The sequence below is a fragment of the Atta cephalotes genome (genome assembly GCF_000143395.1).
Source record: "Atta cephalotes unplaced genomic scaffold scaffold00014, whole genome shotgun sequence".
NCBI classification, from domain to species: domain Eukaryota; kingdom Metazoa; phylum Arthropoda; class Insecta; order Hymenoptera; family Formicidae; genus Atta; species Atta cephalotes.
Window position 1 is genome coordinate 2,653,784 of NW_012130078.1, and position 23,406 is coordinate 2,677,189.

At 31.5% G+C, this 23,406-nt stretch overlaps 1 protein-coding gene across 1 annotated transcript in view; it reads right to left on the reverse strand.

Moving 5' to 3' along the window:
* The window catches only part of LOC105617762 (inactive hydroxysteroid dehydrogenase-like protein 1), a 32,323-nt gene that overhangs the window by 7,944 nt on the left and 973 nt on the right, over positions 1-23,406 (reverse strand). The window contains 1 exon segment of the mRNA XM_012199316.1: positions 21,852-22,088. Coding sequence (XP_012054706.1) covers positions 21,852-22,088 — 237 coding nt within the window.

The window sequence follows — 23,406 nt, forward strand, 5'->3', positions numbered from 1 at the left end:
ATGGGATTCTGTTAATATTTTATTTCGAACTTCTATGACTTGGAACCTTATCAAGCATTATGGCTGTAACATAATTATCTGTTTAGGTAGAATTAATATGGAAATGTGTGTGCAGCGCTGCCATCTCTAAACATTTCAATGAGCTGAATTGCCAAAAGAAAAGAGGGCACAAGTTAGTCAGAATTAGGTCAAAATTATCGATATTCGATCTTCTGTTTTATTTGATTAAATGCGACTATAACTTATAGGGCGAAGTGCCTTGCATTACCTGATTTTGACTGTAAAATGACTTCAAACTTTTTCTTCACTAATCGTCATTCGACGTCGATTCGTGGTAAATAAGGTTTGATCGAGAAAACTTTTCGATCTAATAGAGGTTATGTTATCTTATTTTGTTGCTTGAGTCATTCGTATAAATGATTTGATATCAACAATTGGCGCCAAGTTAAATTCCATACTAAATTAAATAAATATATTAATAATATTTATAATAATTAATAATATTAACTCTAATGATATGTACTGTTATGCCTATACCTATAATATCTATATAATATATATATAATATATAATATATAATATATAATAATATATAATAATATCTATATAATCGAGAATAACTTTATGATGCAGACACAAATCGACTAATGTTACTATGGGGTTATGTTGACAGATGCTCAAGTTTATTGTATGACATCTATGATCTATTTATTTCGACTACTTACTGCTAAAGCCATCTATAGGAAAACGGCGGAAACAAAGTTGTACACCTAATATCATATACAAAACCGCATAATGATAATTTTACTCTGTATGTACTATACAGTTTACAAAATTTCACATTCAAACTTTGAATGGTTAGACATGATGGCGTAATTACAAACCGCAGGAGCTGCTCAATATCCTCCCATCTATCGATGAATGCCTTCCATGTTGCGTGAAATAGGATTATCCGGTTATCTGAAGTATCACTGCAATTTCCATATGAGATAGAAGTCCTACGCTAATTTCTATGTCTAAATATTTATAAGCTGCATGATTGATGGATATCTCCTTCCTAAAATGTATGAAGCGAGGTTTCGAATGAAAAGGTACACTGTAAAAAAAATAGAAGATAAGCGTAGAAAAAAATGTATAATATATAAAATGTATAAACAAAATTTTTTATGTAATTGAACACAAATTTACTGTCCCCCGTTGAATTGGAACGTAATAGTTTATAGCTTGAGATTTTGTTCTCGGAGAACTTAGCGATAGCTGTCCGTTGAATCCGTCTGGAAGACTAATGCTGTAATGTGTTTGATAATGTTATCCAGATTCTTCTTTTAAATAGTGCTCCCTTCCTTTTTTTTGCATATCTCAAAGTGGGAATTTTTTTCTTTTTGGATACTTCATATTTCGAAGAAACAGTTACGTTCTAAAGAATACGAGATTCTCGCATAGTAAGTGTCATAAATGTATTAAATTAAATTGATTCGTTCGTCTAAGTTCACATGTATTAATATTACGAGTACGCAGGTTTCGGAATTCTCTACCGCGAATGAAATGCATCATCGACGAACAATATTGTTTATACATTTTTTTACACACAGAGTAACGGAAACTCACAACTCTCAATTATAAAGTATATATAATACATTTTAAGGTATATATAATACTCTCATAGTTTCTTCTGCGATGGCCGCAGTGGAAACTAAGTGACTGATCCATTGGAATGGCACGTAATAATGCACTCTGACTATATGGATTTGACTATACTACTTGTTTGTCTAAGGATCATATCAAATCTTTTTAATCGAATTTTTTTTATTACAAACAATAACATACATCTGTTCCCACACTCTATTCAAATAAGAATTTTTAGCATATCGCTGTGATTGCAATAAAATCGCTCTTAAAAAACATTCAAACACGTTAAAAACACGCAGCGTATTAAAGAAATAACGCGACAACCATAGTATATAAAAACGAAAAGATACATTCATGCAGTCAGCAGTCGAGTTTGAAGTTTCTTCAATGTTATATCGGTGTTATATATTTATGTATGTTTAATGGAGAAATGAATTTTGCGTCTCTCACGAGGATGAAGTGATGGAAGAAGAAATAAATGATTAACATGAAGAAATGTCTAACTAGGAAAAGTCCGATGAAGATCATGTTCTATCAAATGATTCGGCAGTGACATGGAAAACAATGATAATATAATTGAAGTAATATATCGAGATTTAAATCGAGCTCAAGTAAATACTTTATGTTCTATAAAAAAAATGTGCTGCATTGAGTTCTACTACACTGATGGAAAATAATGCTTATCATGCATCGTAAGAATAAACGATCAATTTCCAAGCCTTCGTGTCGTTCGAAAACATGATACCGACGTACATGCGATTCTCGAAGGATATTCCTGTTTATTCGGAATGCAAAGGTTCTTTATCAAATAATGCCATATAACATGTTCTACTTGCTAATGATGATACAATGTGTTGTGAAAGTTTTGTCAAAGATACAAACAAGACTAAAAATATACATTTTCTCAAAACATTTTTAATGAAAAGACTGTAGAAAAAAAGGATATTATAATATGAAGCAAACGGAGCGTAATCTGGTGAAACAAGTCACTCAGTTGAATCGCGAGAAGAATTTCTTGCGTGAGAACAACGATTTCATCGAATCGCTGGAGAAATAAAGTAGCATTAAACGTCAATTACCGATCGGTGTTAGATAATCGGTAATCATGGACGTTTAATGCTTTTCCTCTAATGATTCGTTGATCGCTCGTATCGCGCGGCTCGAAAATTTAAAGAATTCAGTGCTTGAACGTTTCATGCAAGTGGATGCCGGACACAGCACGGGATTCAGGCGCAAGAGAAATACAGCATTCAAAAGTCGTATATGACCAACGCCGTAATAAACTCTAGACACATCGAACTTCGCCAGTTTCTTGAAGACGCGAGAGAAATTGTGCTTGAGCATGTGAAAATTGTTATGCAGAGACATAACAATATTAAAGTAAACACCGTGTTTAATGGTGAATGGTTTATATTAGGTGATAAACGCGCGAATAAAAGTGTCAGTACGAAAAACTATGAACTCTTTAATTCCGTCCGATTTACAAGAATGGTACGCGTTGCGCATTGTCGAGCCCATCTTAGCATCGCTTGAGGAATTTCAGTAGTGCGATAACGGATGGACGCTGTTGCGTATCCAAAATTTGACTGTTAACATAAACAAGTATAATCCATTGCACGTGGGATGCCACATTGAGGGAAATTAAAATGAAGAAAGCGGTAATCAACATGCATCTTTACACAACGCGTGTTTTGCCTGGTAGTAGCCGCTCTACATCCGCTCAAAGTAATATAAATCGAGAGTCATCATATCCACATTATACGACGGTATTAAATTTTAAAGACATTCAGTTTCTTATGACGTTGAGTCATGGTTTTCAAATTAAAAAATTTGAAAATTTCGAAGACATTTCCATCAACGTGTACGGCATCGAGAAGCAAAAAGAAATGACGATTTTTCTTTTACGACTTCGATATGAAGAGGGATAAGCAATTTAAGATTAAGTTAATTTGCTTTACATGCAGGATCCACAGAACAATAACGCGGAGCATTTTACAATCAAGGATCTATCTCGTTTGCGAGCTCGTAACTTAGCAAAAAAAGAGCACAAGAAGTGCGATCGGTATGTATATATAATTAAAAATTATGTAAAAATTTTTTATAATAAAAAATGTTCTTTGAGAAAATAATAAATTATATGTTTTTTTTCAGATGCTTATATTATTTTAGCTCGAATGCAAAACTGGAGATGCAATAGACTGCGAAAAAACGTGCCATCAGGTTATCGAATGAAGACGACAAATGGTTGAACTTCGGCAACTATATCAGGAAGGAACGTATTCCGTTCATAATCTACTACCTAGAATGCACTGGAGAAGACGAAGAGGAATCGAAATGTCCAGCTACATGTACCAGCATCATTGGATATTTAGTTTATCATATTATGTTCGCTGTTTATATATTACAACGATTCGTTTTAAAATTTATCATATCATCTGGCATAAAATCTGCTATGACATTTAAATGAACGTTAGTTAGGACAAGATAGTTTTTATTTTATACGCTAAGTTTTTAAGTTCTTACGATAGCTCTAGAAATAATGATTGCATCGCGTGATTCGCCGAAGAACTTAAAAATTTAGCGTATAAAATAAAAACTCTTTTCCACTAACGTTCATTTAAATATTATAGCAGATTTTATGATGATATGATAAATTTTAACAACGCTACGCATTGCCACGTGTGAAAAACGTTTGCGCCGGATGACACGCGAGTATGCGATCATTGCCACTTAACCGGGCGATACAGAGATCCCGCGCATTCAAATTGCAATTTGAATTACAGAGATTTATATTGCATTCCCAGTTTTTCATAATATATCGGGATACGACACGCATTTTATTATCAAGAATGTATCACTATCGTGTATGAAGGATGTGTAGCTATATTTCCTATAATAAAAGAAAAATATAATATTTCTTTCACAAAACATGTCGACGGCAAATAATAAGAAAAAATGTATAAAATTACGATTCTTATCATTTATTGATTCTTATAAATTTCTCAGTTTAGAAAAATTGGCGTCATATCTTGATCAAGATAAATTGAAAATTACATAATTTTTCTCAGCGCGGAGAATTGCGATCTTCTCATAGGTATATTTCCGTACGAGTACGTTGACTGCATCAAAGAAAACTGAGTTACTATCGCGCAAATTATTTTAGAACTCGTTGATAGGTGATACCGTATCCGAGAGCGATTACGCGCACGCCATCAATGTGTGACAGCGGTTCTCCATTCGAACGCTCGGTGAATATAGCGATCTGTATTTAAAGACAGAACCGATTGTTATTAACCGATGTTTTTGAAAATTTCAAACAGTTGCGCGAATTACGGGCTCGACCCCGCGTACCATTATACATTATCGAATTTTACATGGGATGCGATGTTAAAACATACACATGTAAAATTCGAATTTCTTACGGATATCGACATGGTGTTCATCGAATACGATATACATAGAGGTCTGAGCCAATGTTCAAACAGATATGCACAGACTAACAACAAGTATATGCCGTACGAATCATCGAAACCGTCGATATACCTTATGTACTTTGACATTAACAACTGTATGATTGGACAATGTGTCAACTATTACTATACGCTGGATACGATAGATCGAAATTTTGATGTTACGATCATCAGATTCACCGACGGGTTACGTTCTTGAGGTAGACTTGGAGTATCACATCTTCACGACGCTTACAGATCATTTTGTCCGAGAAACTTCACTCGACAAATGAGAGAAGGAGCTTCTTGCTAGTTGTATGATATTGTATAATAAAAAGTGTTATGTAATTCATTATCGTAATTTACATCAATATACCTATCACGATCTCAATATCGCAAAAATTTACCGCGTAAAAATTTACTGCAATTCGTGCAATCTTCATGGCTTCGCAAATATATCAAATTCAATACAAATTTTAGAACTCTTGCCAACAACGAGTTTGAGAAAAATTTGTATAAATTAATAAATAATGCTGTATTTGGTAAAACCATGGAGAACGTGCACAACCATGTCGACGTGCGATTTATAACGCGTTGGAACGAGAAATACAAAGGCAATGATCGCGAAACCAAACTTTCATAGTAGAAGCGTTTTTTCCGAGAATCCAGTCGCGACAGAAATGCGCAAACTTGAGGTGAAATTCGACAAACCGATATACGTGGGTATGTGTATCTTCGATATATTCAAGACATGTTTGTACGAATTTCATCACGATATATGGCACCACTGTTTCGCGAAAATTGTAAAATTATGTACACTGATACGGATAGTCTCATTTACTACATTGAGTGCGACAACATCTACGATATTATGAAACATGATATTAATCGATTCGACACTAGCAATTATGCTATCGACAATGCGTACTGTATGCGTGCGTATTCCGCTAGCTAATAAAAAAGTTCCGTCCCGAATTCGTCGGGCTTAGAGCAGAAATATACGTCTTGCACGTCGATGGGAAGAAGGATACGAAAAAGCCAAAAGGAGTCAAAAGTAAAGTTATAGCGAAATCGATAACACTTGATGATTACATGTGATGTCTAAATAACGAAATCGAAATGAAACACAGGCAATCGTACATAAGATCGAAATTGCACGAAGTATACACGATATCGGAAACGAAAATTGCTTTAAATCCGTACGATGACAAGTGATACATTGTACCAGATTCTACAGACACACTGCCATGGAGACATTATAAAATATTAGTATATTAAAAAAAAGAAATAAATAAAATTTGAATTTTTGTACACTTATGTATTTGTAATAAAAAAACTTATTTTTGTATGTTTATATTATGTATTTTTTAATTAAAAAAACATCTCGATGTTTGCATATTGTAATAAATATATACTGATATATAATTCGTAAAAATACATTCATTTATAACAGTGTATTCATAAATTGTGCGAATTATCAAATCCCAGTCACAAATTCACAAATTCCCCTTTTTGCGCAACATTTTTTTCAACTATTGTAGATATACGTCGGGATTAGCGACGCGACTTGTACTCATAGAATTCTCCAGTAACCGATTTTCCGCAATAATCTTCCAGAAGATACGTTACGGAATTAATTTTCTATACTTTAACGATTCTAAACATCTCCATGGTTCAATTTGGCGCGTAACCTTTTTCAAAGTTCATCTTTAATTTGCTTACACGTATCGAGTCATTCACTTTGAATCGCGAGTGTGACGGTCTTTACGCTACTACATCATGTTTAAGAGTTTGTTGGCGATTGTGGGAGTCACATCAATTACACCTTTTCCTTTTTAGGAATTTTTTACCTTGTTGTTTCCTGGCGCGTATGCCCGTTCCAATTTTACCTAACACCAAGGATTGCTATTATATTCTTACATTAGTACCCTTTGCTATAGCCACTATTGGATTATCTGTTTTATGACTGCGCCTATGAGTTGCCAACAGTATACTTTTATATGTTTAGTTCATCATTCTCTGTATAAATAATGTCATCGGAAATTCTTTTGAAAAAATAATTCGTATAACCCAGGTACCTTTGTACTTTATTCTATCACGAAATCATTCGTCTAAATCAAACTATTTATTACCAAGCATCATGCCGTTCTCGCTGAAGTACATCATAAACGTGATCGATCTCTTTCTCTCTGTCGCCACCGAGAAACATGTTTACGTATTTTTGTCCCAGCGATCCTAATTGATGTAACTCTTTACGAATTTGTTACGTTTGCAAAGATTGTTTAACTAACGTTTCAAGCGGTTCATTAGGCGTTTCATAAATATATATTGGCTATGGGAGAATGTAAATATTCGTACAATAATTTGCATGAATCAATCGGTCAATGTAGAATTAAATGAACTCGACAATCGGTTTTTTGTGCGTTGCTTTTTAGATGATGGTATAATTGAAGTCATGCTTTATTCATCCAGAAACTATCATCATCATCATCATCATCATCATCATCATCTTCGTTATTTTCGTTATCTTTAGGTTTTCTTTTCTTAATAGTTTTATCCTTTGCAACATTTACTTCTTTCTTAATCGGCTGAGATTCCTTGACAGCGGTGTTTTCGACAATCTGTTTCAGAGGTTCGACGATAGCTGAAAGTGTCTCTCCAGCGCTATATCTTTCATTTTACTGGTTTTCAAAGCACGGTACTTTTTACAAATCGAATCACTAGTTTTTACAATCTGCTTCGCTACCCTCTCACGATTCTTCAGCTCCTTGCTGCTAGCCATATTGTACTCGAGAGGGAATGTTGCTTAGTTGATGTATCGAAAACGACTAACCACGGTATCGCATACTCATTAAATTTTCTGTATTATCCATTTGTGAGCGCACTGTCTGTGTCTATCTACAAATCCACTACAAATCCATACTTTTGCTGTCAACAGCAGTGACACAGTTCGCAGAAATCCTCGTAAAACATGTCGGCATTTACATGGTCATGGTCACGTATAAGATGTCGGTATCTTTGTGTCTGACATTGCATCTGACAGAGATAGAAACAGTCGATGTCTGCGCGTCGATCCATCGCAAAATATTCTCTGATCGCATCTTGCTTATCGCATATCACGTCGTTAAAGATAAAAATGGAATTTGGAAGCGTTCGGTGAAACGACATTGCTATTATTGAAGAATGTAAAATAACCAATTTCTTCAATCGGGGCTAATAAATTCTCCAAGTATATTTTGGCTGTTGTAATGATTTCGTTGCAACACATTCTCGAAGCTTATGGATTTTCCAGTAAACTTATCAGCACATTTGTTTTGCCGCAGTTTATCGCAAATAATACCACGTATAGAAATCGGTAACATGTTTCGATTGGCATCATGCTTACGCATTTCTTTTTCAGTCTGTATTTTGTTATTGACATTAATTACTTTGTTTGCGATTGTAGCACGAACCTCATATCTTTACTTTTTCATTATACTGATATAAACTGAAAAAAAAATTGCACTGAGAGCGATTGCACCTATTTATAGAATGTGCGTAGAACGGAACTGCTCAGTATTGAAAATGTTTTTTATTGTCGGACAACTGTGATGTACATAGTTTAACCGCCAAAGAGTTGGATATACTAAAAATTATTGGGAGTACAAATAAATTTCCGCCGTTTTTTATCAAAAATTAAACATTTATTGTGAAAAAACGATACATAATATTTTATTCAAAGTAAGTGGCCATCGCTAGTGGCCACTACTTTTTCTTTCTGGTAGCATGTGGATACCGCGTCGGAAGAACGCTTCATCTTTTGAGGCTATCCAATCATCGATACAATTTTTGGTATCTTCATATGAATGTGCTGCTCGGACAGGCCATTTGTCATCGATCGAAACAAGTGATAATCGAAAGGAGCAATGTCTGGAGAATACGGCGGGTGGAATAGAACTTCCCATTTGAGTGTTTCTAGTAAGTAGGTTTTGACCGGCGCCGCAACATGAGGTCGAGCATTATCATGCAGAAAAATAATTTTGTCATGCCTGGGCGCGTTTTTTCTTGCTCGGCTCAATCTCATCAATTGTGTTCGGTAGAGAGCCCCGGTAGTTTCGGTTTGAGCAACTGATAATACACGACACTAAGCTGATTCCACCAAATACACAACATGAGTTTTTTTCCATGAATATTCGGCTTGGCTGTCGATGTTGAAGTATAGCCAGGTGGTCCTCATGATTTTCTCTTCTTTGGGTTATCGTAGTGGATCCATTTTTCATCATTAGTGACTATACGATGCAAAAAACCCTTTCGTTTATGCCTGGTAAGCAGATTTTCATATGTGAAAAATCGGCGTTCAACGTTTCTTGGCTTCAGTTCATTGGAACCCAATTCCCTTGCTTTTGAATCATTTCTAATGATTTCAAACGATATGAAATTGTTTGTTGAGTCACTCCTAATGTAAGTGCAAGTTCTTTTTGCATTTGGCACGAATCTTTATCCAATAATGCTTCTAATTTCGCGTCTTAGTACATTTTCGTTCTTCCGCTACGTTCTTTGTCTTCGACGTCAAATTCACCGTTCTTAAACTTTTGAAGCCACTCACGACAACTTCTCTCACTTAAGGCAGCATCACCATGCTTCTACAAGCAATCTGAACCTCAGCTGTAGATTTCTGAAAATCTATAATTTTCGTTATGTGCACTATAGATTTTCAATGACAGTAAATTTTGGAACACAGCCTCTGTAGGAGCTTGTATATTGTAAACAATTAATGATATAATAACACAGAAAAATATCAGGGCTTTTCTCGAACTCAGGCCTGGTCTCTCCTCCGAATTGATAAATTTCCTGTCACTGAACCATACAACTCTGACGTTGGTAGCTTCTCTGTTGTACCTTTTCTCTAAATTTCTTACGATAGATATCTATAGGATTTACACAACATGTATATATAGGAAAGTTTCTTACAAGGAATCTTTACATAGGAATCTATGGCATCCAGTCTATGAAAAGAGACTCCTATAAGAGGAAAAGCAGGCTCGCATAGGAAAAAAAATGATGTACACGTTGATGCAATCCTAAATAATATATAGGATTATATATCGAATATTCCGTATTTGGGACTATTTTCATGTGTAGATTGCAACGTGAGCAGAAAGTAGATTAAACTGAATCGAAAAATCCTGTATCATTTTGTAATTTTCATAATTAGTTCTAAAAATTGCCTAATAAGCAGGTAAAATCGACGCTTAAGACAACTTTAAGATATTTTTCAGAGTTCTTTATGGCATATTTTAAAGATGTTTTTCAAAGAATTCTTAAAGTTGTCTAATGCGATGATTTTAGATTTTACATTCTGCTCATTGGGTAATAATTGCAAAAATTGCAAAATGATACAAGACCTTCACTTTAATCCACTCTGCACACAAAAACAGTCCCAAATATTTTGAGATATCCTATATAGTTTCAAAATAGTCACAAATACTCTGAAACACCTTGTATAGTCCCTAATTTACATATTAGATTGTATACATAAAATGCTATAACAGTAGCCGATATTGATGTAATTTTACATATCTAAGATAATTTTTCCATAACTCTAAAAACTGAAAATCACATGATAAACAAGATATGTTTAGTGACTCAAAAAAGTCATGAGTAATATATTTTTTTTATGGCAGTCAGGATTTTTTTTATCCGACGTGGAACGTCTTTTATTTAATTATTATCTCGTTATTTATTAATTATTATCGCGATTTCCAGTTCTTAGGAATTACGAATTATTCTGATATAATCACACGCCTTATCAATGTTACGATCAAAATGAGCAACTGTGTCTGCAGTTTTTACAGACGGTTGACGATCAATTTAAGAATTGACACTGCATTCGTTCAACTCAGTATTCATTCAAACATGTCACATTTACTCACCGATAAGAATAGCGTCCTCGCGGCCTGCTAGTTTCCGGCTGTAGATTTGATGGCGATAGCGATTACGAACTCGGTCTGACGGACCTTGAAACTTACCATATGATATCTAATGTAAATTCATTAAATAATAAATTTTATTTTGACGAAGACAACAAGGAAATTGTCATTCCGGAAAAATCGTATAAAATACGTGACATAAACGAATACTTAAAACATGCAATTTTACAATCTCGTTCCAACAACTGCGAGAAAGAAAACTTCGCAAAGAGGATGAAGACTATCTATTGATTATCCGCATTAATAACAATATAAGGAGATCAAATGCACTTCGAGTAAATTTCACCAAATCTCACAACATTGAATCACTATTAGGATTTTTATCGCGTGTTGGAACGACAGTGGCATGAATCATATGTATAATCGATAAATATCATCAACGTAAACATCATTCGCATTGAATGCAACGTGATCGTAGGTGCATACAGCAATGACAAGTGTGTGCACGCGATACACGAATTTTCACTGAGCGTGCTGCCAGGATGTAAGATATCGGAAAGACTGCAGATCATTTACTTTCCGATCATCGTTACGGATCTGACATTTCATTATGAATCAAAATGGACGATTGCTCAATTTTCGCGGAGAGATGATCACCGGCACATTGCATATACGGAGGCGACAGCGATAAAGTGATATGACAGACGACGGATACTTTAATTTTTGTATGCCGCTCAGCATGTGGGAAGGTTTTTGCGAAGATTACAAACGTATGATAATTAACGTTCGTTACGAATTAATTTTGAGCGCACAATGATAACAATTACATAGTGGGAGATCCAGCGACAGAGCCGACACTTGAATTATTCAAAGTATAGTGGTGAATGCCTCACGTTGCATTGAATGAAGTTAATAAATTATCAATGCTACGAGCCTTGGAAAGTGGATGATATAAGTATGAGTTCTTAGTATTAGCCATTCCTAGCCATCAAGACTGTGACTCAACTAAAAAAATCGCGATATATAATTTTTGATCTACAGACTGATAAAAAAAATATCATGATAGCACGTAAAACTTACTTTGACACCTGTAAATTAGCCAATGTAAAACTTTATTTAACTCTGAATTTTATTCGTACGATCTCTAGACTTTAAAAAACGCAGAGTCGCTATTTTGTATGATATATATTTACGTTTTCATACGTCTTACTACCAAATCCCTCGTAAAAAAAATGAATCGTCATTCCAATTAAACTCCTTTTTTATTTTAGTAACTAACTATTGACAACTCGCGACAAAACGAGTCCGTTAAGAATGACACTGTGGAAGTATGATTAGAATTTGAATTCAAAAAGAATGTACCCGCGAATACTACAGCCTATTACCTTATCATACACGATCGCGTGATCGAATACAGCCCAATGTCCAACGTAGTACGCAAGATTACGTAAATTCGTTTTCGAGAAAAAATAATATCCTCCCCCTCTTTCCGATATAAGAGATATAAAAGAGAGATATAAAAGATTTCTTGCGCTTCCTGGTTGAATGCTTATCACCATGGATTGCATGGGAAGACAGAATAATACTGTAACATAGCGAAATGTCTGATTATAATGACTATAATCGATGCGGAAGAGAATGATGATAATAAGGCTATCGTATATGTTAAAGGACGTCAAAAATGTGAATAGTTGGCTGATATATTCGATAACGACATTAAATTCTTGGACGTTGATTACGAAGATATAGATTCTTTGAATAGATATTACTAATATTTACTATACGATGTGGAAAACATGTTAAAAATTGTGCATTACAGAATGTTTTTAAAATATACAACTGGTGGTCGCAACGTCTCAAAAGAATTGTACTAATTTGAAAAATAAAGTGTGAAATTTTTTTTTTTAATATGTTTTAATTTCTTTCCCCTTTTCCAATAATTAAGAATCAATTAATAATATGATAGCTTCGGTAGTACGATTCAATAAGTATTCAAGAGAATAAGAGAATAAGAAAGCGCGAATAAGAAAGCGCGAATAAGAAAGCGCGTGTCATATTTCGCCATTTGTCTTACACTACTATATTAAAAATTAGTTTTTTGACTGAGATATATAATTTTAACATGGGATTATTTTTTTCTGTAAATGATATCTTGCAAAAATGTTTTTCGCCGTGTCTTTCGGATATGATATTTTTTCATATATTTTTGATGAAGAGGCAATGTTAAGGATACTTTTCGAAAAATATCAGATATCTAGGGACAGACCATTTCGATTGAATCAATTAAAAACCCTTTGAATATGAGTCAATGCAATAAAATAAAAGATCTTCCAATGCACCTAAGTCACGTATGTCACATACAATTTTTATTGCTATACCTACATTTTTTCGTGCAACCTGCCCCTAGCTGTCGGTCAATGTGTCAGTATGTCAATAGATTCTATCGTAGCATTAGTTTCAAAACTGATTATTTTGTGAAAATGTGCAACTTGCAAGAAACATTGCAAATTACTTAATCGACCGAATATCCGATTCGGGAGGGGGGGGGGGTAAGTCTTAGATATATGTGTGTAATTTTTTTTCAATGTGATTTTTTTTCGTTTAGTGTGATTTTTAATTATTCTTTTTTAATTTAAGGTGCTAATGATTGACAATGAGCCTATAGAACTTCAATTAAGAAATCAATTAGAGATACAGATAGTGCCTCTGGTGAGTAAAACTGCGCGTTTATGTACATTATTATTTTATATCAATGTAATTTTTTTTAATTAATGATATTTATTTATATTTTATCAAGACGTCTAGCGTCGGGACATAAAGATACGGGGATTTATAGATCACCAGCGAAGTGTTTGGTTAGCGAGATTTTTTAGATAGGCAGGTACTCGACGAGCTCTGAAAGGACATACCAGAGTACCTAGGATAATTTAAATTAGGTGACTTTTAATATATTTTCGACCTACATTATTTATTCGTCCGTATGAAGTGGACGAGCCCAAAGAAGAAGAAGAGTGATGATAGACTGTAAGTATCTCATTTTCACTATTATATTTAAAATATTGTATTTAAATATTAATACAATGCTTTTTTTGTCGGATAGAAAAAAACAAGAAGTCGCAAAAATAAATATTAAACTCTGAATAATAAATATTAAACTCTGGCTACAAATTACAAAATGTTGAAATTTTTTTTTTAGTTTGTATGAATTAAATGAAAAAAAAATTTGTATAATTAGACACAAATAATAACTGTGTTCTAGCTCCTATTTGTTTAAATTTATACTAATATTAGTTTGTTTATTGATTGAATTTGTTTGTTTATTTGCTTATTGCACTTTTTATTATTAATAAATACTAAAATTATATTACTCTGTGTTTATTTATTCCTTTATCTCTACACCATTCCTTCGTCATACCTCGTATATTAAATTAGTTGATAAAACGCTCATTACACAACTAAAAATTATTACATTTAGACGCTAGGTCATTTTAAAATCGTTGAATAAATACCCATCTTAATAATACCCATTTAATAAAATCGAGAAGAAAAGATAACGAGGAGGAGAATACAACAGAAGAAGAAGAGAGACTGCGAATAATATGGTAGGGAGGAAGCGAGAGAGCATGAATAATTTGTATTACATATTCTTGTAGCTTATCTCGAGAGCTTTCCAAAACACTATAATAAAAAATTTTTTCATTAAGTATTTTTCGAATTATGAGGCTTGAAAGTTATATATGTGCCGGCATATTACTCAAGGTGTACCGGCCAATGAAGGCAAAACCCAAGGTAGATTCGGTCGGTGAAGGCAAGACCCGAGATAGATGAATATGATTGGTAAAATTCTATATACAGTTGCAGGAGACACATTTAATTCACGACTAATTTGACGTTGATTAATATTGTGCGAATTCATTATTACTATTTCTTGTATAGTTACGATAATAGCATCGTCGTTATTAAATAAGTTTTTAGAACGTTTCTGTTTCATCAATCCCGTACGCGCTTTAGTTGTTTGCAAACGCAAAATTGCTTTATGATCGGGATATCGTCTATCCAGATATCTATCTCGATACTGCTTCTCTATCATTATTATTAGCGGCATAAAAAAATATCAATCATATCAACTATTTCTGTAATTTGCAGCGGATAATCTGTCATGTTAATAGTGACACAATTAACGGAAGGAAACAAAATGAGTTTACTCTATACTCAAATAAATCGTCGCAATAAGTGCCAACTTGAATCGATTTTAATTAAAAAAACAATCAATTGTATAGGAATCTAATAAAAGTGTTTTAGAATGTGTAATAGAGATCTGTACAGTCTGAAACAGCGCGCCTTGTGTGATTGCCGTGTATTGTTAACCTTCCGCCGGCGGACGCAGAGTCTCGTAAGATCCGCGAGTTAGAGTTGTTTACTTTTTTTCATCTATGACGCGTGAGTCAAGTACGCTTTCCCCTCTCCTGTTTTATGTTTGCCGATTGATGTTTCGTAGCAATTCAGTGGAAATCGCCAAAATTAAACTGAAATTTTTCTGAAATGTTGATATTTCGCTGAAAAATGTTCCAAAACGTGGAATAATTTCAGCGAAATTTTTTCACTAGGGTATATTATAATTAAAAAACTGTTTTTCAGACATTTTAAAACAATATCAATCTTTCACATTTGACCTTCACCTACATCCGCCGTGTATTCGAATGTCACGACGTCCGCTGTCCGAGGGTTAAGATACATCTCTCTGATAAGAATAAATGTACGATTGTTATTGTAATGATTTGTTCGATAGAGAAAACGTCTATGTATTTAATTAATTTTAACATATGTTATTTTTTAAATAAAAATTGAATTTTGATTCACATATATAATTGAAGAAAAATAAAATTAGAAAATATAAATATAGATGTACAAGGCTAATAAGAGAAATATTTGTATTAGGTATGGGAAAAAGTTCGTAGCGTTTTTTCCCATTAGATGGCATTAAAAAAACGCCACGAACTTTTTCCCACACCTAATATTTCACTTTTACAATATATTCAGATTAAATAAGTGTATAATATAATGACTTTAATATACACTCAGTCCGCACTAATGCATCCAACCGAATTCGCTATAAGTTTACGATTCCGTAACCGAATCTAAGAATCGAATCGGGGTTCGACTTTCTGGATTTCGAATCTGGTTCGATTATTCTGATCTCAGATTCAGATATCTTAGAAAATTCGAATCTCCAGATAACTCGAATTTGAAGCATCACATTTATTCGTAATTCGGATAAATGTACGGATATCTGGTTTAAATTCAAATCAATCTTGAAGTCCTAGTATATAAAAAAAATCTATGGCTGAGATAACTAGCCATCAAGTTCAAAGATTATTGATTTACTGTCAAACTAGTGACTTAAATCGCGTAAAAAACAAAGATTAGTAAGAACCAAGTAGGATCACCCAGTTTGAAGATTAGCTATTCTTTTATTATATAACAAGTTAACAGTTCGCATTGTGTAAACCAGGCTTTAAGGACCTGAATAATTGATCTGTCTGTATCATGGGAGAAGGTTAGTAGTAGAACAAAAATATTTGAAGTAGCTGGCCTTGTCAGATACTGCCCAATTTTGCATGGTCAATCGGCTTATCCATTTACACGAAGCCAATATGATTTTCACTACTAATATCATCAACTCATATGCCAATTAACTCGTATTATGTAAAGGCATTAAGATCTCTATTACGTATTGTTTGAACAATTATACCGGTATCCATATTGACTTGTGCATTCATAAAGGACCTAATTTATAATAGCTGATTTATATATTTGTGCATAGTGAGAGAAGGCCAATGGAAGTAGAACAACAAGTTTGAAGTAACTGACCTTGCTAGATACTACTCAATTCACACGACAGTAAATTGGTCAATCTATTTTTGGATTGCATCGACGAGATAGCAGATCCATGAAAGCAGTCGTTGTGACACACAGACACATACACTTGAGGGACAGGTAGATAGTCACATACGAATATGTTGGCTGCGAAAATAAGAACAGTAGACATTTAAACTCGTAAATTTCTTCCTCTAGTTTTTTCTCCTGGTCTTTATATTGATGGCATATGAAGATAAAGGCTAGATGAATGACAATTCGGAAGGAGAAAATTCGCAAGAGAAAAATTATATTGTATTAATCTGTATGCTATAATGGAAATAATTATTGTCAAACGTAATTTAAAGTTTAAAAGTTAATGACGGCGAGCGATAAATACACGAATAATAATATTTATATTATTAGATAGAGAAATTTCTAGAAAAATACGAGAGGAGAAGCGATGATGAGATCAAGTAGACAAAAGAGTCGACCAGCTGACGCTAACAGATACAGTCACATTCCGCGTACATTATAATTCTCCGATCGATTCGAACGCGATACATTCTTCGGGATATAAAATTTTAGACAGTACCGATCACATGATATAGTATTTCTTGAAGAACATTTCTTGTTTTGTCTTGATTTTTAAGATAAAGAAATTTCGTTTTTTTTTGTCTTGATCATTTCTTGACATTGTATTTCTTGAATTCAAGTATTTCAAGTATTTCAAGAATCTTAAATTTCTTGAAATTCTTGATTTTTTAAGCAGGCTTTTAAGCAGGCCATTATGGCTCTTTGATTAGGTCGCGTCGCAAGCGTTCGACTTTTGTTTAGCGGTGAGCGACACGCGAAAAAATAAATGAAAATCATAACCTCGCAACTCGCCATCTCGCGTATTTTTATTTGCTTTTTTGCTTTAATTTTCGATAAGAATTCGAAGTGTCAATGACTCGAGCGCGTAACGAAAAATGATCGAACAATATAGCTTCAAAAAGAAAAAATGATATGAGTAGTGATAGTGAAAATGATATCTGTCAGAAATACACCTTCGTAAAAAAATTAAAGATTTTTATGAAATTACAACGGATAAAAAACAAAATAAAAAATAAATAAAGTCTTTTCAAATTATTAAATTGTTTGTCAATTTAATTCGCGAGTACTAAAGTAGATTTAATTGCATTTATAGTCCAGAAAAATAATTCGGCGCAATTCTACATATGATATACCATATATGCCATATATGCAAGTACATATATAGTATATATTAATAATTCAAGATTGAATTATTTTAAGCAATGAAGATCCAACTTTGACCATAATAGGCATTTTTTTAATATTGATTGGGTTTATATTTTTATTTATTATTATTTGTTTTATTATATTTATTTTATTTTCTTAATTTTATACTTACTTTACATATTTTCTTAATTTATTACTATTTATTTATTATTATTATTTATATTTATATATTTATATTTATTTATTCGTATTTTATATTTTTTATATTTTTTATATTTCTTATATTTTTTCGTATTTTATTTTTTTTATATTTGATTCATATTCGTGTATTTTATATTTTATTGTATTAAAATTTATTTTTTACTTCCTTTATTTTTCAAAGTGCAGCATTTAATCAGGAAAAATTTCATAATCTTTTGGTAGAATATTTATAGAATAGTTAACAAATATTTGCCATTTAATTTTTTTGAAGATGAAGCAACGAAAAATTTATTTTTGTTTATGAATAATCTTGTTATTCTATCAAACAGGAATATTATGCGATCATTGGTGTTATCTAAGTTTAAATGTTCGAGACACTGTTAGATTGATTTTCAATGAATAAGTAAATCAAAATCAAACTGAAATATCATTTACAATGGACAGCAATATCGAATAAACCATTTTACGAATTATAAATTATATAATTATTGCTCATTACATTAATTGCAATTCGAAAATTCAGTCTTTTATATGGATTTTATTCCCACAAAAGATCGACATTCTGATAAAGAAATTGCAGCGCTATTTCAAAACACTATGACAGAGTAGAGTATTAATTCATCAAAAATTCAAAGAATAACTACGGATAATGCATTTTCGAATTTTACATTTATGGATTATCTGGATCACCTCGTTAGAAGATTTTGACAGTAGAAATAAACACTTCGTGTTTATTTCTGCTATCAAAATCTTCTAATCAGGTTTGCTCATATTTTAAATTTATCAGTACAAGACTTCCTGAAATTATTCAAAATAAAAGATGATTCTTCTGAAGACGAAAACGAATTGGAAGAGGAAGAAATGATAGTGATGATATGGATTAATGGCTCACCAGTTACAAAAATAAGAATAATTGCAAAAAAAAAAAATAAAACGATTAGAACAATTATAGGAAAAATTTCATATTTGCTGTGAAATAGGCTCTAAACATTTCGGTAATAAACTACTTGTGTCCATTTCAATGTTTATCGACTTTATACTTTCGGATGAAAAATACTGCACGCAATGGTTGTTATTGATATTAATCTATTATTATTAGACAAACTGGAATTATGAGCTTATGAATTGAATAATAAAAACGATAGATGTACAATAGATGAATAGTCGATTTTTGCCCTGCAATCGGCAAGAAATAAAATTTTAAAATACTACAAGAAATCCAATTGGATATATTGCGTTTCTTTGATATTAGATCCTCGGCATAGAATTGAAATTTTTGACAAAACAGCATGAGGAAAAGATTTGAAAGATCTGTGGCGAAATTTGAGGAAATATTTAAAGAACAATATTATGTTGATCTTAATAGTATCAATGACAATAATAAATAATCGAGTAAATTATAAAGACAGATGAATTTGATTTGGACGTAAATTTTTTATTTTTAAAAGAAACGGACAATGGCGTTCAAAATAATTATTGAAAGAAAGAGCTTATGCAGTATTATGCAATTCCTCGAATTGACGAACATCGACATTTTGAATTGACGGTCAATTCATGAAAAATCTTTTCCGAACATCTCAAGAATAATTAAAGATTTTTTAGCCACAAGGGCAATATCAGTTCCATCGGAGAGAGTGAATTCGAAGACTTCTCTGATAATAAGAAAACATAGGAACAAATTGAATGTCGAGTCGTTTCATAGTTTATTATGTTTAAATTCATGGTTTAAAAGTATGCCTTTAATGTCCATTATGCACAAATCTATTAATAAAGATTAAAAATATTTCTCATATTATCATTTTTAATATCATAAAGTTATTGCCAAGTGTAACTATTTCAGATTATTAGATTCTTGAGATTATTAGATTCTTAAGCTTATTAGATATAATAATTATTATTATTATTATATTTATTATTATTATAATTACTATATATTTTAATCATTTTCCTGATTAATATAATTGATATTAGTAGAAGTACGCAAATGTTTATATACAGGGTGTCTGGAAATAATCGCCAAATATTTCATGGGCAGGTAGAGCGGACTAAACTGAGTCGAAAAATACTCTATCATTTTATAAGTTTCCCCAATAGTTAACGAGATATTAATCCTTAAAGAATACGCGAATATGCGAATAGCCGAATACGCGAATACGCGAAAATATATATATATATATTTTCCTTTACATAAATATTTAATTTAATTTAATTTTAATTTAATTTTAATTTTAATTTTTTTAGTTTATTGCAAAGTTACATGAAAAAGATTACATATTAACAAAATAATAGATATAAAATATGATACAATGGACTACAGTTAATAAAAACATAAATACAATAGACAATAGTAGCTTGCAAATTAGGCTATTATTCTAAATGTAAAAGTTAATATCTGGTACAACAAAGATGATTTAATTTAGTAAATCAGAAACTTCACTTTTTCAATAATCGATTTACATTCTGCTCATATATGCTATTTTGCTATTTAGTGAAATTGTTATGAATATACATTTCTATATTATATAACCTATTAAATACCAATAAATACAACTGGAAATGTTGAAACCTAACTTATTCAAAACTTTTCGAATCAGAAATAAAATAATAAAATATTAAAAATAAAATATTAAAAATAAAAACTGTCACGGAAATTCAAGAAATTTCAAGAAATTTCTTGACTTATTGTCAAGAAATCTTGGTCTTGATAATAATTTCTTGTCTTGCTTTGAAATCAATTTTCAATTTCTTGTTTAAGTTTTATTTTGATTCAAGATAAAATCAAGACAAGATTTCTTGAATTTCTTGATCTTGATGAAAAACATGATATTACTTATTGGAATGAATAGAATCAGTTGAATATCAATTCATATAAATTTGACATTCTCGTATTTTATTTATTTACTTTATTTTATATTATTTCTCTTTTCTCGTACTAATAAATTTTGTCGATCAAGCCGATGTTGGATCTACTTTTTTTCCTTAGTGACTTATCCACATATTAGCGGAAAGTATAATTCCAGTATACCAGAACATATAGCTAGTATCTGATATTTTTAGCTGACGTTATCAACTCGCAAATGTACCAAATCGGGCATTAAGAAAAACATAATTTTACTATATTATTATATAATTTTTATAAGCATTACTTAAGTAAAAAATATTTATGTTGACAGCAAGTTATATCACTTTCAAAAATAATAGATTGTAAAAAATTGATTTATATTGATTTATATTAAATTTATGTTAGATTTTATTGTCATAGAAATCAATAGAAATCAAAACTGTTTTTGGAAATTGCAAAATATATCCAAGCAGAATAATAATGTTAATCATGATAATGTTAAAATAATATTAAAATGAATTTTAACTAAACAAAAAGTGATTTTTAATAATTAGAGTTTTATAATATTATTTTTTAACAAGCTAAAACTTTTTTTTCCAAAAAACTTATATTTCAAAAATACAGTTTATGCATGGATGTTTAGTAATTTTTTTCTAATCTTGTGTTGGCCATGAACTACAGCTACCAAATTGTTACAGTGAGAATAATAATTAATTTAATTACCTAATATACCAACGGAAATATCTTGCAAAAGAGAATGGATTTTGGTAAAAGCATCTTTTTCTTCAGCGAAATCCGCCGCAAGAATTTTCACCTGGATTTTTGGATTTATTAACAGCATCTCATCTTTTGTATGTTTAAGTTTTTCTAAGTTTCTACTGATTAATATTAGATTCATGTTTCTTGCTGCTAATTCTTTAGCATAAGCTTTACCAATACCGTCAGTTGAGCCAGTGACAACTAAAATGTTTATGATTATTTTTAAACATAATTTAAAAGTTTATAAATAGATAAATAAGATTACCAAGAATTAAAAATTATTTAAAAAATAAAGAAAATGATCTATAGGAATCGCGCTGTAAATATCCACGCTGGAAAGTTCATGCCGCAAAAGATTTAAATTTAATAAATGTATACTAAAATTTAAATCTTCTGCGTTTAAATTTTCCTTCAAAATCGGCATGAACTTTCCGGACAACCCAATAGTATGCTTTTTCATATAATGAAATTTAATACGTAATAACTTAAGATTACATTGAAAAACATTTCAGCTAATTTTAATCTATTAGAATAGATTAAAGAGATTAGAGATACAAATACATATATGCTCTTTTGCGCATTATAATCTAAGTGACTGCGATCCATGTGAGATGGTTAATCATTTCTCCATTAAAGAGTGATGAAAAAAGTGCCAGATTTAGAGTGAATAGTACAAATTATATATAATAGAGCATCAAAGGAACGTCAAAGAAGATATATAATATATTCTAGATGTCCGATAATTGTTCTGACGGAGTTCGTGATATGTAGAGCGGACTAAACTGAGATGGCAAGTCCTTTACCATTTTGCAATTCTCGCAATAGTTAACAAAATATTAATTGCTAAAAATTACCGAAAATTGGTCTTTAATAATTGTTTACTCAAATATCATTTTCTTATGTTGATAAAATTGAGAAAATGCAGCAAAAAGTTGATAAAAAATTCTGAAAAAATTCAAAGAGTTCTATAAGAAGAAAATGAACAAATTTCATCTCTTACAGTTTTTCAGTAAAATTGATAGTATATCCCTGTACACCCGAAAAAGATAGTAGATGTCAGATTATAAATAGTAAGAAGAATTAAACGGCAAGTCAGAAATTAAAATATCACACAAAAGTAATATACATAATATTATACACAATATTTTACTGTTTCGAAAGATCAAGAAAAATTAAACTGCGATTCAAAAATTAAAATAATATTACACAAAAGTAAAATATAGTTAATTAAAGATTGAAATTGAAAGTTTTAGAACTAACAGTGTAAATGTGTCACATCAAAAAAATATTTACATATAGTTTCTGACGTGGCAACGTTTGATACACTTTACTTTATCAGTTTTCAAACTTTCAATTTCAATTTTATATGCATTTATCTTATAATTTCCTATGATATTACTTTAATTTCTGAGTCACAGTTTAATCTTTCTTACTATTTATAATCTAAATCTTACGCATTTATCTATCTTTTTGGGTATATATATATATATATATATATATATATATATATATATATATT